This window comes from Lutra lutra, chromosome 3 (genome assembly GCF_902655055.1).
Source record: "Lutra lutra chromosome 3, mLutLut1.2, whole genome shotgun sequence".
NCBI classification, from domain to species: domain Eukaryota; kingdom Metazoa; phylum Chordata; class Mammalia; order Carnivora; family Mustelidae; genus Lutra; species Lutra lutra.
The window spans coordinates 41,464,956-41,478,921 of NC_062280.1; the positions used below are offsets into that span (position 1 = coordinate 41,464,956).

General features: G+C 57.2%; 2 protein-coding genes across 13 annotated transcripts in view; one reads left to right on the top strand and one right to left on the bottom strand.

The window, feature by feature from the left end:
• DGKD (diacylglycerol kinase delta) overlaps positions 1-4,660 on the top strand; it is a 127,911-nt gene extending 123,251 nt beyond the window's left edge. For 2 of the 3 annotated variants that reach the window (XM_047721413.1, XM_047721415.1), the window contains 2 exons: positions 1,089-1,219; positions 2,470-4,660. In XM_047721413.1, coding sequence (XP_047577369.1) covers positions 1,089-1,219; positions 2,470-2,559 — 221 coding nt within the window. In that variant the 3' untranslated portion in view covers positions 2,560-4,660. The remainder of the gene's footprint in view (positions 1-1,088; positions 1,220-2,469) is intronic. The other variant, XM_047721414.1, reaches the window with a different exon arrangement.
• A 5,390-nt stretch (positions 4,661-10,050) lies between these two features.
• Positions 10,051-13,966, bottom strand: part of USP40 (ubiquitin specific peptidase 40) — a 77,511-nt gene continuing 73,595 nt past the window's right edge. For all 10 annotated transcript variants that reach the window (XM_047721405.1, XM_047721402.1, XM_047721401.1 and 7 more), the window contains 2 exons: positions 13,040-13,131; positions 10,051-11,662 (listed from right to left, as the gene is read on the bottom strand). In XM_047721405.1, the coding sequence (XP_047577361.1) occupies positions 11,551-11,662; positions 13,040-13,131 (204 nt within the window). In that variant the 3' untranslated portion in view covers positions 10,051-11,550. The remainder of the gene's footprint in view (positions 11,663-13,039; positions 13,132-13,966) is intronic.

The following is a 13,966-nucleotide window of genomic DNA, read 5'->3' on the forward strand; positions in this document are numbered from 1 at the left end:
GCCTTTTGGTTCTTCCCCGTGGTCCCTGATCACGACCCCTATTGCCACGGTGTTTGTCTAGGGAGCTGCCCCTGCACTTCCAGCCCTGTGTTGTCGCTCCTGCCTGGGGTCACTCCCTGTGCGGACTCCGGTGACTGACACCACACTGCGTGCCTGCCCTGGATTAGGGGGTGCAAGGGGGGAGGGGGACACTAGAGGTGATAGGACACTCAGAGACACAGAGTTCACACTCAAGTCTTGTGCAGGGCCCACCGGGCCCGCCTCTTGTGAGGGGCTGCTGGTCCCCGGCGGACGACTCACGAGTCCAGGCCCCATGCTGGAGCCCGGGCCACCAACGCTTGCAGCTGCGGAGGTCAATAGCAAAGGGCACTCGAGAGTGGACATTTTTGGGGGAGTCTGTAAATGGGCTCTTAGCATGGCTGTTTCCAGTGCTCTCAGGTGCCGAGAAGCCCTGAGTTTGGATTTGTGGGTAGTGGTCACTGCCTTTGATTTTTCTTCTTCGCATGTTTGTCCAGCAGTTGGGTTTCTTTTAATGATGGTGGCTTTGGCTACATGAATCTCTGCCCATTTCCCTTCCTGCTGTGGACCAGAAGTGACGGGATCCTCCAGAGAGGAGGGCAGGCTGGCTTCAGCGGCACAGTCACATTGGCATTTATCTCTTTGGGGGTGTCTGGTCCCTCCTGGGACATGGGGGAAATGACCAGGCTGATGGCCGACCTGGCAGGAACAGACTGCAGGCAGCTCCTTCCCTTGGAGAGCGGGTGGCTCCCTGCTGCTCTCTGCGTGGCTCTGGGCGGTGCCTGTGGCTGGGCTGTGGGTGCCAGCTGCTGGGGGTGTGTGTGGGGTCCCTGCTGCTGGGGGCATCTCAGGACCTGGCTGCTGGGTGTCTTGGGTGCCAGCTGTTGGGGGCATGTGGGTGCCAGCTGCTGGGGTGTCTGGGGTACCTACTGCTGGGGCATCTTGTCTGGGTGCTGGCTTCTGGGGCATCTTGGGATGCCTGCTGCTGGGATGTCTCAGGTGCCGGCTGCCACCTGCCTCGCGCTGGGCTCTGGGCACTCACTGCATTCGTGCTTTTCCGTCTCTGACAGTTCACCTCTGGGGGACAGAGGAGGTTGCTGCCTGGCTGGAGCACCTCAGTCTCTGTGAGTATAAGGACATCTTCACGCGGCACGACATCCGGGGCTCTGAGCTCCTGCACCTGGAGCGGAGGGACCTCAAGGTACTTCCACATTGTCTCCTGGGAACCCGCCCTGGGCTTCCCTGCACTCCCTTCTCTGTCCCCTCCCTCTGACCTGGCCCTGTCCCAGCATCAGGGCTCTCCTCATGGTTCTCTTGTGCCTGTCTCGGGGTGATGCGCGACGGTGGCCCGCAGAGCGCCTCTGCCCCCTGGCAGTGATGTCACCACCTCCCACAGCCAGACAAAGCCAAAGCGGACATGATGGAGCACTTTGCTTTTCTTAATGTAATTGGACAAATGAACTATTTTAACATTAAAAATCCCGTCGAGGGCGGGCGCCTGGGCTGGCTGTGAGTAGAGCATGTGACTTTTGGTCTCAGGGTTATGGGCTTAAGCCCCACCTTGGGGGTGGAGCCCATGTAGAAATAAACTCTGTTGAGGGACACAGCTCTATGCTAAGGAGTCAGCCAAAGAGCCCTGTGTGACAGTGGCCCCCAGCACGTGGGGGTCCCTCTCCCTTTGGAGCTGACACGCAGGCACCCCACCGAGATGCTGTGAGGGAACGAGTCTGAACTGTGTGGTTTCCCGGTGCACAGGACAGTCACGTGTAGAACATGCAGTCTGTCAAGTGTGCAGCAGCGTTACGTCTCAAAAGTGTGCCTGCCTTAGTGAAAAAAATACTAGTTGCTAAAAACTGCTGACTGTCATTTGAGCTTTCAGTGAGTCCTAATCGGTGGTCACCGATGACCGCAACAAATGTAATAGCAAAAATGTCTGAAATATTGTAAGAATTCCCAATATGTGACACAGAGGCTCGAACAGAAGCTGTTGGAAAACTGGGACCGATAGACTTGCTGGACACAGGCTGCTAGGGGCCCTGAGTATGGGAGGTGTGTGGGGTCTGCGGGTGCGGCGGTCGGAGGCAGGCTGCTCGCGGCTGGGGTTCGCGTGGACCAATCTGAGCCTGGGGCTCCTGGAGCCATGTCCTGAGTGGGTGACCCCTCACCTGAGTGGGTGACCCACCCCTGGGGACGTCCTGGACGGCAGCTTTGTTGAGTCACTGGACCCCTGCCGCCAGGCCAGCGTCCCGGGTCTGTCCTGCACAGCGGCAGGGACTGAGGCTTGTGGGAGGGGTGTGGCAGGCATCTGCACGACTCTTCACGCGTGGGCCATCTCTATCTGGTGTCACCGTCTTCATTTTTTCTCCTTCGCTTGCGTTCAGAAAGCCAGGTAGAAGGCCCGCGGGGGCCAAGCCCCCTTCCTGGCCTCAGGGTGCTGTCCTGTCGTTGCAGGACCTCGGCGTGACCAAGGTGGGCCACATGAAGAGGATCCTGTGTGGCATCAAGGAGCTGAGCCGGAGCACTCCTGCCACCGAGGCCTAGCCCTGGCCCTGTCGGCCTGCGTCCCCCGCGCCCCCCACGACTAAGGCCAGGCGCAGCGCCTGCCCCTTCTCATGGTGCTACTCCCTTTGCTCCAGACAGGAAGCCTTGCAGACGCCCGTTTTGTGACTGCTCCGGGGTCTCGAACACACCAACATAGCTACCTTGAAACAGCACCTCGTCCCACCCGGCGTTATGTGGGGCGGACCGCCACCTCCCCTCCGCTCTTGCTGACCTGTGACCTGGGCCGGACCTGACCTCCTGGGCCCTGGGGCTGCCCGGGATTGTCCTGTGGGTTCCTCACGGAGAGCCTCATCATCGCACACCGTGTGGCATCTCCCAGGCATGCAGAAACTGACCCGGCTGGCAGCCTCCTGCACTGAAAAGTTCTTTCTGTGCCCACCAGCCACCCAGGTCTTGACAGCACCCCTGCCAGGCCACCCTCAGCTGATGTCCCATTTATGGATGAGGTCTTTCACAAAGATCTGCCTCTTGTCATTTGAGTGTGGCAGGAATGCATTGCCAATCCCGTCTGTTGTCACTAGACCTGGAGAGGAGGCAAACTTGTCCCTCCTAAAGCCAAGTAAACGGGTGGCTGTGATCTTGGGCTGCCAGATCCCTTACCTATTGCTTTTGGTCCCTTGTCCTGGTTGGTGCCCTCTCTTGAGCTGCTGGTGTGGGACGTGGGATATCTGTCTTGAGACGCCGTAGCCTCTCTCGTCTCTCCACAGAGGACATATTTGCGTGAGCATGGTGGTGTGGGGAGAGAGCGCTTGCTGGGCGCTGGGAAGATGTCTCTCCCTATTCTGGGGGAGACCAGGCTTGGTCCCAGGCCAGCGTCCTGACAGTTTGACCGTGTGGATGGCTCTGTCTCATGCCACTCCAGCCCACGTCCCCAGCCCTTGCGGGCCCGGGTGGGGGAACAGTGTCCGGCTGCCAGCTAGGGCTCCATGCCCCAAAGGGGGTGCTGAGCATCAGTGTCCGCAGGCCACGCCACCCCATCTCCTGGATCTCGCTTCACCCCTTGTCCCTGTGAGGGGACTGGGCTGCAGGTGCTGTCTGGTCACCCTTGAGGGGACACTGGGGAGCTCACCACCAAACAGCCTCTACTTGCCACTCGCTTTGCAGGCCCCTGTGCCTCCCCTTTATTGGTGTGCCTGGTGGGCCCCTCCGTGAGCCAACCTGGCCCATACCTCCAGTTTGGGGGTGTTCCTGCTGGTGACCTTCCGGGCGCCCAGCCAGCTCCTCTCCCCAAGGGTGGAGTGGCAGCATTGGGTTTGGGGTGAATAGGCCTGTGCTCTGCAGGGCACTCTGCTGCGCCTTTGGAGGTAGGCCGGGCAGCTGTGCATGGCCTTCCCCACCCTAAGGTCCAGTGCCAGCAGATGGCCGTTCGGGACGTGGAAAGCAGAGAGGAGTCATCTGGCCACCAGGAATCACTGGTTTTCCAGGTAGAACAGGCTGAGAAAGGAGACTGTGGGGACCTGAGCCCGTGCCAGCACGGTGTCTGCGCTGTCCCCTCTGGCAGGGACCGGGGACAAGCACGCCCATGGCAAGTGAGGGGAGTGGCGGCTGCGGCTGCGGCTGGGTCTGAAACTGCGAGCCACCCCAGGCCCTCCCGGCCCTCTCTCGGGGAAGCCTGAGGGTTGGGTCAAGCATGGTGTTTAAAATTAATGTGTTGTCAGTGATGAAAACAACACTGTTTACGTAGAAACCATTTTTCTGATTCTAGTAAGTTAGAGGTGAATGGAGTAAATGTGAGTGTCGCATGGAAGTGCACCGGTGTGGGGCCCTCACTGCGTTGCTGTGGGGGCCACGTCGCCCTCCGTGGCCCGCTTCTCTGCCAGGCCCCGATGTTCCTGCTATGGCTGAGCACGGTCCCGCTGGGACCCCAATCCTGTCAGCATGGAAGGAGGAAGGGTCAGTCCTGGGGAGTCTTGGAGAAGAGGTTTTGTGCCCTCGGGTGGGGCTTACCCCTCATATTTATGATCTTAATTTATACAGTGCCCGCCGTGGAAGCAAATGCCTCCTGTATTGCTGTGTACATACCCGATCTGGGGTTGTAAATAGGTTGTTCTGTGTATAAATAAAATCTTCCATTGACAGATTTCTTGTTGTCATTTCCTGTGCCTTTTTTTTTTTTTTTAAAGATTTTATTCGTTTATTGGACAGAGAGAGATCACAAGCAGGCAGAGAGGCAGTCAGAGAGAGAGAGGAGGAAGCAGGCTCCCCACCAAGGAAAGAGCCCGATGTGGGGCTCGATCCCAGGACCCCGGGATCATGACCTGAGCCGAAGGCAGAGGCTTCAACCCTCTGAGCCACCCAGGTGCCCCCATTTCCTGTGCTTTGACATAAAACATTACTTGCTCAAGTCTTTCCAAACTGGATTCAGGATTATGTTTTTTAGCTACTCTAAAAATAAGGTGAATTGGTGTGGCTAAAGAACAAAATGGAAAGTCATTGTGTTTTTTAAAGTGTGAGTTCTTGGGTCTGTTGAATTAAAAACTCAGCAAGGAGGTCGGGCTGAGGGTCAGACTCCATCATGGGCAGCATGGACCAGCCTACTGTGGGCTTGTGATGGAAGCAAATATTCTGATCCTCCTAAATCTTTCCTATAAAACCACAGACCAGCTCTCCCACCTCTCTGTTTAGCTCCTAGTCCCTTTATCCCAAGGCAGCAGCCTCTCCAAGCTCAAGGTCATGCTGTTACCTCTCAGTTCTCTGGGTTGAGGCAGGTGACTGGGATCACAGAATTGAAAATGAGGCTGACAGGGTTCAAAAGGGCTGCATGGGCTTTGAATACACTGGTTCCCTCTCCAACAGCTCTCTCTCCCTCCCTCCTCGCTCTTCGGGGGCCCAGGTGTACTGTGGTGTGCTCCCTCCTCCCATGTGGCTATCCAGGATTAGCCTCATGGTTATAAGATGGCTGCCACCACCCCAAGCATCCTGCCCAAAAAGTGACCCAAGTCCAGGGTAAGGTGTACGTGAGCAGGTGGTGGTCTCTTCTGTGTCTTTTTAAGATGAAAGGAACATTTTCAGAAGCCCCGCTTTTGCTGACCGCCCCTCATGTCTCATTGTCTAGAGCTGCACACAAACCCGGGTGAAAGGAATGGGACCACGCTGAGATGACTGACCATGCATGATCAGTTAGGCTAACGCATGGAATATCTTAACCAGATGCTGGCCTGAGTGGTTTGCACATACTAACTCCTTTATTTCTTCTAACAATCCTGCCTCTTACAGATGAGGAATGGGCTCAAAGAGGTTCCCAGCTTGTGGCGTGTCACACAGCTAGCATGTGGCAAAGGTGGGTGTCACGGGGCAGGTGGGTGCATGAGATCCTACCCTGAGTGCTGTCCTCTGTCCCAGCCCTGACACCAAGCTCAGCCCACATGACAGGTGAGAAAATTGGGTCCAGACTATCCCAGTCTGCTGGCCCAGAAGCCCAGCTCCATACGGTTTGGCAGGGGTGGGGATGGGCCCTGCACGTCTGGGAGGTGGGTCTGGGGAGGGCTGCTGTGGCCTCTGCTAGCTGCTGGCCTCCACTCTCACTGGGGAGGCGCACTGCACGGGGCTGGGCTCCACTGTGTCACAAAGCAGGCAGGGAGCCGGCAGGAGACCATGTGGGGCAGAGTGGGGGGGGAGGCCAGATGCCAGCCCAGAGGGGATGAGGGGGAGGGTGCAGGTGTAATGCGATGGCCAGACGGCCAAGGCAGTGTGTGCAGCAAGAGGAGCAGTCTTTCTAAACTCATGCTGCTTCCTGTTAGACATCATCCTCCAAGGAAACCCAGGTGCTCTACACAGCTTACCTTCATCCGATCCAGCGACAGAAGCCTCCCGAAGTGAGGGAAGGCCAAGCTGTTTGACCTGTGATGGCTCAGACCGGTTTATTCAGAGCAGTCAAGGGCAGGTGTCTTTCTGCAACTCAGGCTGCAGCCCCTCCTCGTGTCCCTTGGGGGTCGGGCTGTCGTGGCCAAGGTGGCTCTGGTGGTCTGGGGTGGAGGGAGTGTGAGGCTTCCCGAGCCCACCAGGGCAAAGGTGGTTGGAAAGGCAAACCACCCTCCTCGCCTCCCGCGCCCCGCCGTTCCCGGCTGCTGTGTGCGAGCAGGGGCCGCACACGCACTGGCTCATCGCTCATCACCAGTTTTCTCTTGCTCTGGGGCCCCTCCGCTTTCCAGTCTCCTTAGGGGAGAAGGTCCCTCAGTTAACACACACCTTGCCCGCCTTCCTCCTTTAGGGGGTTTCCAGGTGTTTTGCAGGAGAGAGACATGTATCCCTGAGGGGACCGGAAGGGTACCCCAGAGCCTCAAGCTGTCCCTTGACAGAGCCTCAAGCTGTCCTCTGGTCAGCAGTGTTCTGTCTACCAGAGTGGCCCTTACCTGCTGCCTGGGAGGCTCTCCTTGCTCCTGGAAGTTGACGTCTGTGACCCAGGGACTATCCTGGCCCCACCCAGGCAGCATTCCTGGTGGTGCCCTCCTGTGGCGGGGTGGCCTCCACCTCCCGTACTCGGGCCTCTGCCGCAGGCTGTGGGGCTACTCTGCTGGCTCCCTGCTGAATGTTTGCACTGCCCCACTGGCCGAGGGTGGCTGGAGAAATGAAGCCTGGGGGCACGGGGGCTAAGGAGGAAACTGGGACTCATCTGGACACTGGATCCTTCTCCTTCCGTCTCTCTTTGTCCCATAGTACTTCATGAAACGGGGAGCTTTGATTCTTGGTGTTTCTTCTCCTGACCCCAGCCTAGCTTCTCTTCCCCTGCCAAGGGTGAGCGCTGGCAGTGCTGCTCTTGTGGACATGCGTGCAGGATGCAAGGAGGACTTCGGCTTTTTGCTAAAGATAGTATCTAGGCATGCATGGCTCTTTTTTTTTTTTTTGAAGAGTGCACATGAGGGGGTAGGTTGGGTAGGGGCAGAGGGGGAGGGAGCAAGAACCTCAAGCAGGCTTCATGCCCAATGTGGAGCCTGATGCAGGGCTCCATCTCATGACCTGAGCTGAAATCAAGAATCAGACGACTAACCGGCTGGGCCACCCAGGTGCCCTAGGCTTGCGGGACTGTACTGATCCTGGGTTTAACATTTTAATATTTTGTTCATCATGGATTTTTCTGCATTAATTTTGATTTCTAAAAATGCTGTTACTAAAAACTGATCGGTCTTGTTTGACTACCAAGTTTTTGGGCCTCCACTTCCCCGAGTCCTGACCTACTGTTGCGTAATCTAGTTGTGGGGAATGTTAGAAGCTCCGACTCCCTGGCATCTGTGGAAGCCACTGCTTGATGCCGATAAACGTCAGTTTTCTCTTGCACCACTAACAGATTCCCCACATCATCTGGGTCGTGTGTTGTGCTCAACATTCTCCCATCTCCTTGGCAGTCGCACCTCCTCTGAGGTCACTTAGTAATGTGACCAAGTGTTGGCCAAAGAAATGTAAGTATTAATTGAGATTTCCAGAAAGTTTCTTTTAAGCCTTTCTTTTTCTTCCTGCTGTTGGCCTGGAGGGTGGACATGATGGATGGTGCTCCAGCAGCCAGCCTGGGCCACGGGATGGCGCTGAGCATGGAAACACATGTCAAGGGTGGCAGCCCACTCTTGGACATCTTCATGGTCTCCCCAGAGTTCCTGGCCCCTTCTCTGCTCCTGCCCAGCAGCCTTCTCTTATATGAGTGAGAATTACACATGTTTTGTTTTGTCTCTAAGTTGAACCTATCCCTGTGGCAGTCCTTCTGTAAAGATTTTGTACTTGGGAAGCAAGAGTGAAAGCATACAGAGACATGAGTTATACCTATTATACAGGTGTGAGGCCAAAGGGGCCCAAACCCCAAGGAGATGGGTGAACTGGTACAAAGAAAACTTGGCAGACAGGTGCACACATGGGGCAGGTGTTTGTGGTGCACGGAGGCCTCTCCGAAGCCAGGGTCTGAGAGCATCAGTGTTAGCCTGAACAGAGGAGCTGCTCACACCAGGGATGGCAGCTCCAACCCCACCAGCCCAGCCCGAGGTGCTGACCTTAGAATGTGTCTGTATCAAGTTGGAAGCATACTGGGTACAGCCCATTCATGGTTTCCAAATCACAAAAGCAAAACAGGTTTGCAAAATAAGAAGGAAGCTGGCTCGCTGGGGGTTAAAGGCTTTGTCACTCACGCTGTTGATGGAAGCAGATCAACCGTGAGCTTCCTGAGCACTCCCAGGAAGCGTGTTGCCAAATCCCACGCTGGCCGGTGAAAGCTGTGGTCACTCAGCCCCCAGGGCCATCCATCCCAGGCCTCCAAGACGTGCACACTCAGGAGGACCTGTGTCCAGGGAATGCTAGCCTCTCAGCGTCCATGCTGGGACACTGGACATCGATCCTCTGGAGAACAGGAGGGTGACCAGAGGGGTAAGTGAGGGTTCGCCTCTAGGGCAGGACCAGGAGCTTGGGGATCGCTGTCTAGCTGCATGGGTCCTCACTGCTGCATTTGTGCCCTCATTTTCCAGAAGAGGTTCTGCTGTGGTCCTCCTCACCCTCTTTGTACACGGATTCCGGGTCTGATTCACCCTCATCTCTCAGGCACTGGTTGCTGAACCGTGAGGGTGGCCGTCCACTGGACCTGACCTGGAGGAATGTGGCCCGGAGACCTCAGACCTGAGCTGGGGACATGGACTGCGTGTGAGTTGCCTCGCCTGGCAGGGGCAGGAGGTGCCAAAAGAGGGACACAGGTGTGGTCAGGGTGTAGGTGGAACAGCTGCTGGTGTTATGGTGGGTGCCATCCTCTTGGAAACATACGAGAACGGGAGGAGCCCAGCAGATGCTGGGCAGCCAGGGCTCAGGACCTCGGGCCAACGCGCTCCCTCTAGGAGACCACCTGCTGCACCCTCCCTCACCGTCGGGCCTGCGTTCTGCTCTGCTTCTGGGTGCTTGAGTTGCCCAAGTTGGGTTCAGTCACCTGGAAGTGAAGGGTCCCGGCCATGACCCTCTGCAGCGAGTGACACAGGGTGACTGCGGTGAGTGGCTGTGCTGCAGAGGTGCAGAGGTGCAGAGGGACAGAGAGAAACGGGGAGGCTGCAGGGAGGCCACAACCCTCTTCTTCTGTGTATGGCTATCCTTGCTTTGTGGTGCCTCGGGAGGTGAGCAAATATACCCACTGGTGTTTCTTTTACTGACTGGGCTTCGGGTGGGTGTGTCCTGGGGCACAGACCCAGAGGAGCGGGGCAGGCAGGGGAGGGAGTGTCCGCTGTGGTCCTTCCCAGCTAAGTGCCTTCCAGAGAGAAAGGCATCTATAAAGCCATGATTTGGTAATCATCAGGAAATTTTGGTGCATCCCCCCCCTTTTTTTTGGCCAGAAAAATGTCCTAGGGGAAGAAAGGTTTTTTGTCATGAACTACCCTTGCCACTTCCCTTTCTCTAGAAGGGAAAGAATACAGATCACTTCTAATTTCTTCCGATATAGTTTCCCCCTTGAGTTGGGATTTATTTAAAACGCCAACATACTTCTGTTCTTTTTGAACCAGCACCAACACAGTATTTCTAAATATAAACGTTTATTGAGCATCTGAAGTGCGCTTGGGGGAAAAATGCCGAGAACATGGAATAGTTGGTGCACAACAGAAATGGGGAGACTGCAACCCGAACAAAGTTTAACAGAATCTTACAGCTCTCCATGGAGCCCCACTCCCCCAATGGGAGGGAGAGGCCAGGCCAGCGGGCAGACAGCAGCCCGAGGCTCGCACATGAAGGCACAGCCACCTGCACGGCCGGGAGGACTGTCTGGTGAGGTCCCTGGTTTTCCGAAGGCAAAGTTTTTCCGTTATTTCTTTAATATTTGATCACCCAAAAACAAAGGCAGAGCAAGGAGCTTGCGTCAGAGCAGCAGGAACGGAACAGCTTCCCCGAGGGCCTGGCTGCCAGCCCTAGCCCCTCATGTCCGGTTTGGGCCTGGGGATGCGCTCTGCGGAAATCACGTGAGACGTCAACCTCGGTTCCCTAAGCTGGTGGCACGGCTGGGACACTGGTCCATGGCTGCCTTCCGTCTCCTAGCACGTGAGCACCATCTTGGCGCCTGCGGGCAGCGAGCACGATAGGCCTGCACAGCAAGAGCCGCCACGAAGCCTCATCTGAGGTAAGAAAGTGAAGTGTGTTCCCTCCCCCAGGAACCCCGCTTTGGACCCAGCCGGAGTCTGAAGGCGTGAGGTCTCCCCCATGTGCCCGTGTCCCATCAGCTGGTCTGTACCAGAGGCGGGTCCATCATAAATGCTGACGAAGTCTTTCAAATCTGTGAGCCGTGCTTCACGAAGAGTACAGTCTCGGTTTTACGTCCTGTCCCCTGTGCTGAGGCCACTCCGTGCTGCCGCCTCAGCACTCCCAGGCTCGTGTGCCCCAACCAGGCCTGCAGCCCCAGAGAGGCTCTGGCAGTGAGAAGGTTTGGATCGCCGCCCCTCACACAGCTACGCCTGAGGCCTCCTCTTTCCTTTGGCCGGAAAGCAAGCTGAGGCTTCAGAATCTGTTTTAACTCAGACCGCAGGGGGCGTGTGGGCCGTGGGGACCAGAAAACAGCCACCGGCTGGGTGGCCCGGCATCGTGAGAGCGGAGCTGTCCGAACCTTTGTCGGCTCAGGGGCCGACACCCTCACGTGAACAGTGGAATAAGGCGGGGAAGACGGACCGTGCAGACTTCCAACGGCAGGTAGGTCCAAGGTTGGCAACGTGCCGTCGTACCCATGCCTGTGGTTCATGCAAAACTGGGGAGTTTTCTTCTACGAATGGTGGCTGGAGTCAGGTACGGCGTGAGGACAGCATGTCACCGGCTGCTGGAGGACATTGCCAGGTCTGGGCCATCCCCCGGCGCGGTGTGCAGTGCAGCATGGCCACGTGTAAGGTGCACTTGCCTGGCCCAAGGCAGGACATCCCTCTGCTTGTAACGAGGTGGAGGATTTGGAGCGTCTGTCTGCAGAAGGCCAAAAACCACCCCACCTGGTGAGCCGCTGCAGGAATGCAGAGCCCCCGGGGACGCTGATGGCAGCCGGCGCTATCTGAAACTCCCGACATGGATGGAAAGAGAAGCTTCTGGTGCGCGGGGCCGGCCGGGTGTCTTGGCACCGGAGAAAAGGTCACTGCTTGGCACACGCAGGGCTTCTTGGCTGCAGGACACACAAGAGGCTGTCACTGACTCAGCCATAGACACCGGAGGCCTCACCAGGTCGAGGGATTTGGGATGACTCCCCTCAAGTTAAAGCAGGCCCCAGCGATGTGCATGTGGACCTCTGGCAGGTATTTCCAGACTATTCAGCTGGAGGACCTCAATTCATGCAGCCCCCTTCCGCCCTGTGACAGGAGAGTGGGTTCCCACACCCTGTCCACACAGGGAGTCAGACGTTCCCAGTCCGCTGGGTCAAAATGTCTCACAGCAAAATACACCTTTACCTTGAGAGAGCGTGAGGATGGGACAGGGTCAGGGACGGGGAGAGAGAATCTCTGGCAGACTGTCCGCTGAGTGCAGAGCCCAACATGGGGCTCCATCTCCTGACCCTGAGACTATAACCTGAGCCAAAACCCAAGAGTCGGATGCTTGACGGAGCCACTCAGGTGCCCCGTACCTTTTGAATCGAAATGTAGCATTCACAGAGGCGCACGTCTGAAACGTCCAGCCCCATGCATCAGTACAGCTGTGCTTGCCCAAGTGACACTCCCTCCCCCTTGGCCCGTTCTTGTGTGCGCGTTCCTCTGGCCCCACTGGACACTGAGGCAGCCGAGAGTGTGCGGAGGCGAGGAGGGGCGGGGTCAGGTCGCTGCATTACACCAGGAAGAAGGAGCCCTGTGCCCGCATCAGAAGCTGACTGAGGACCAAGATTTCAGGAGACTGGAGGCAGGGAGCAGGTAAGGAGGACAGGGGCACCCCTGGAGTGGCCAGCATGGGGTAAAGTGGATATAGGGGTGAAAGCCAGGTCCAGACACATGACTAGCCCAGTTCAAAGGACTGACAGAGGGAGAATGTTCTGGCAGATTCTGGGAGGTGTATGTGGCCCGCGGCCAGAGGAGACAGCTGGGCTGTGTGCCGAAAAGGAAGGAGGGAGCAGAAGGATGGGGCACGAGGGGGGTGCAGAGTCCATGTGCTGAGCAGGGCAGTGGCCTGTGGAGGACCCCTGGCTGGACGGGGGCAGACAGAGGAGGGAGCGGCTGGAGCATGAGTGATCTCGAGTGCTCATTTGTTCAGGTGATGGAGAGGGGCGAGGGGCTGAGAGGGTAGCAGGGAGGAAGCGGACCAGCAGGGCGAGTTCCTGAGACAGGGGTTGGGGGTGCTTCACCCTGTGTTCTGCCCAGGTTCCCAGAAAGCCCGGTTAGGGGATGATGTAAAGAACAGGTCTGGGCAGCAGACAAGAAGCCCCCAGGCTGCATGTCTTTCCAGCACAGTCTGGAAAGCAGCGCTCCCAGCCCCACCAAGGGCGCTCCGGCGGGGAGAGCTGGCGTCTGGGGGCCGCCAGCGGAAGCTGCCGTGGGCATGAGGGCCGGGATGGTACCTTTTCTTTCCCAGAGCGAGCTGCTTCTGTGTTTCCTTTCCCAGGTCATCTCTGACTGTACTGAAATCTTCGTCATCCTCAACCAGGAGATTCTGCATTTCAAAGTAATTAATGAACGTTTTCAGACACTTAAGGTGTACGTAAAAAATACCTTAACATAAGACCATCCGAATTCACCTCAACAGCGGACACCAAGCATCTCAGGGCTGGGGCTAGCTCAGCAAATGGCACGAAGAGCTGGCATGGAGACTGTTGTGCCCGCCCTCGGACCTCTGCCTCTGGCCACCAAGGCTCCACGGAGACCCGGCACAGGGACACGCCTGTTGGATCACGTGCACTCCAGCCTGCTAGGAGTACAGCTGCTCTTCTAGAAATACTGTCACCATGTCCCCCCACATATCTCCACAGCTGCCCCGTGAGCCCGGTCTGCTAACCCCCAGCCTCCGCAGACACAGGCTGCCCCCCATGGTCTCCTGAGGGGCTGCAGTCAGTTTCCTATACAGATGTCCTTCCCCAGGAACACTGGCCACCCCCAGGCCGGCCTCATCGAGCGGCGCTCTAGGAAGGACTCGGGCTGGCCGTCCCGGTGTGTTTCGGCTTCTTGGCTCCTGACCGCCTCCCTCGGGTGCATCCAGCAGAGGTAACCTGCTCCCGCGCCATCGAACTCCCAGGCCAACGGTAGGAGTGGATGCCATCTGGGGATAAGGAAGTCCCGTACCTGGCGTGTCTGGACCCCCGGGCCACACGCCTGCGCCGCTCTGAGGACCTGGGTGTCTTTCTTGCTACTGCTGTGCCTTTTCATACTTTGTAGTGTTTCACAGTTCTTAAAAAGCACAGCACACACAGCTACTGGAATATGAATGTACTTAGTCACCGAGCGACCGTGGGAGCATCCTGCTGCGTCCGCGCACAGTTCTCAGGTGAGAA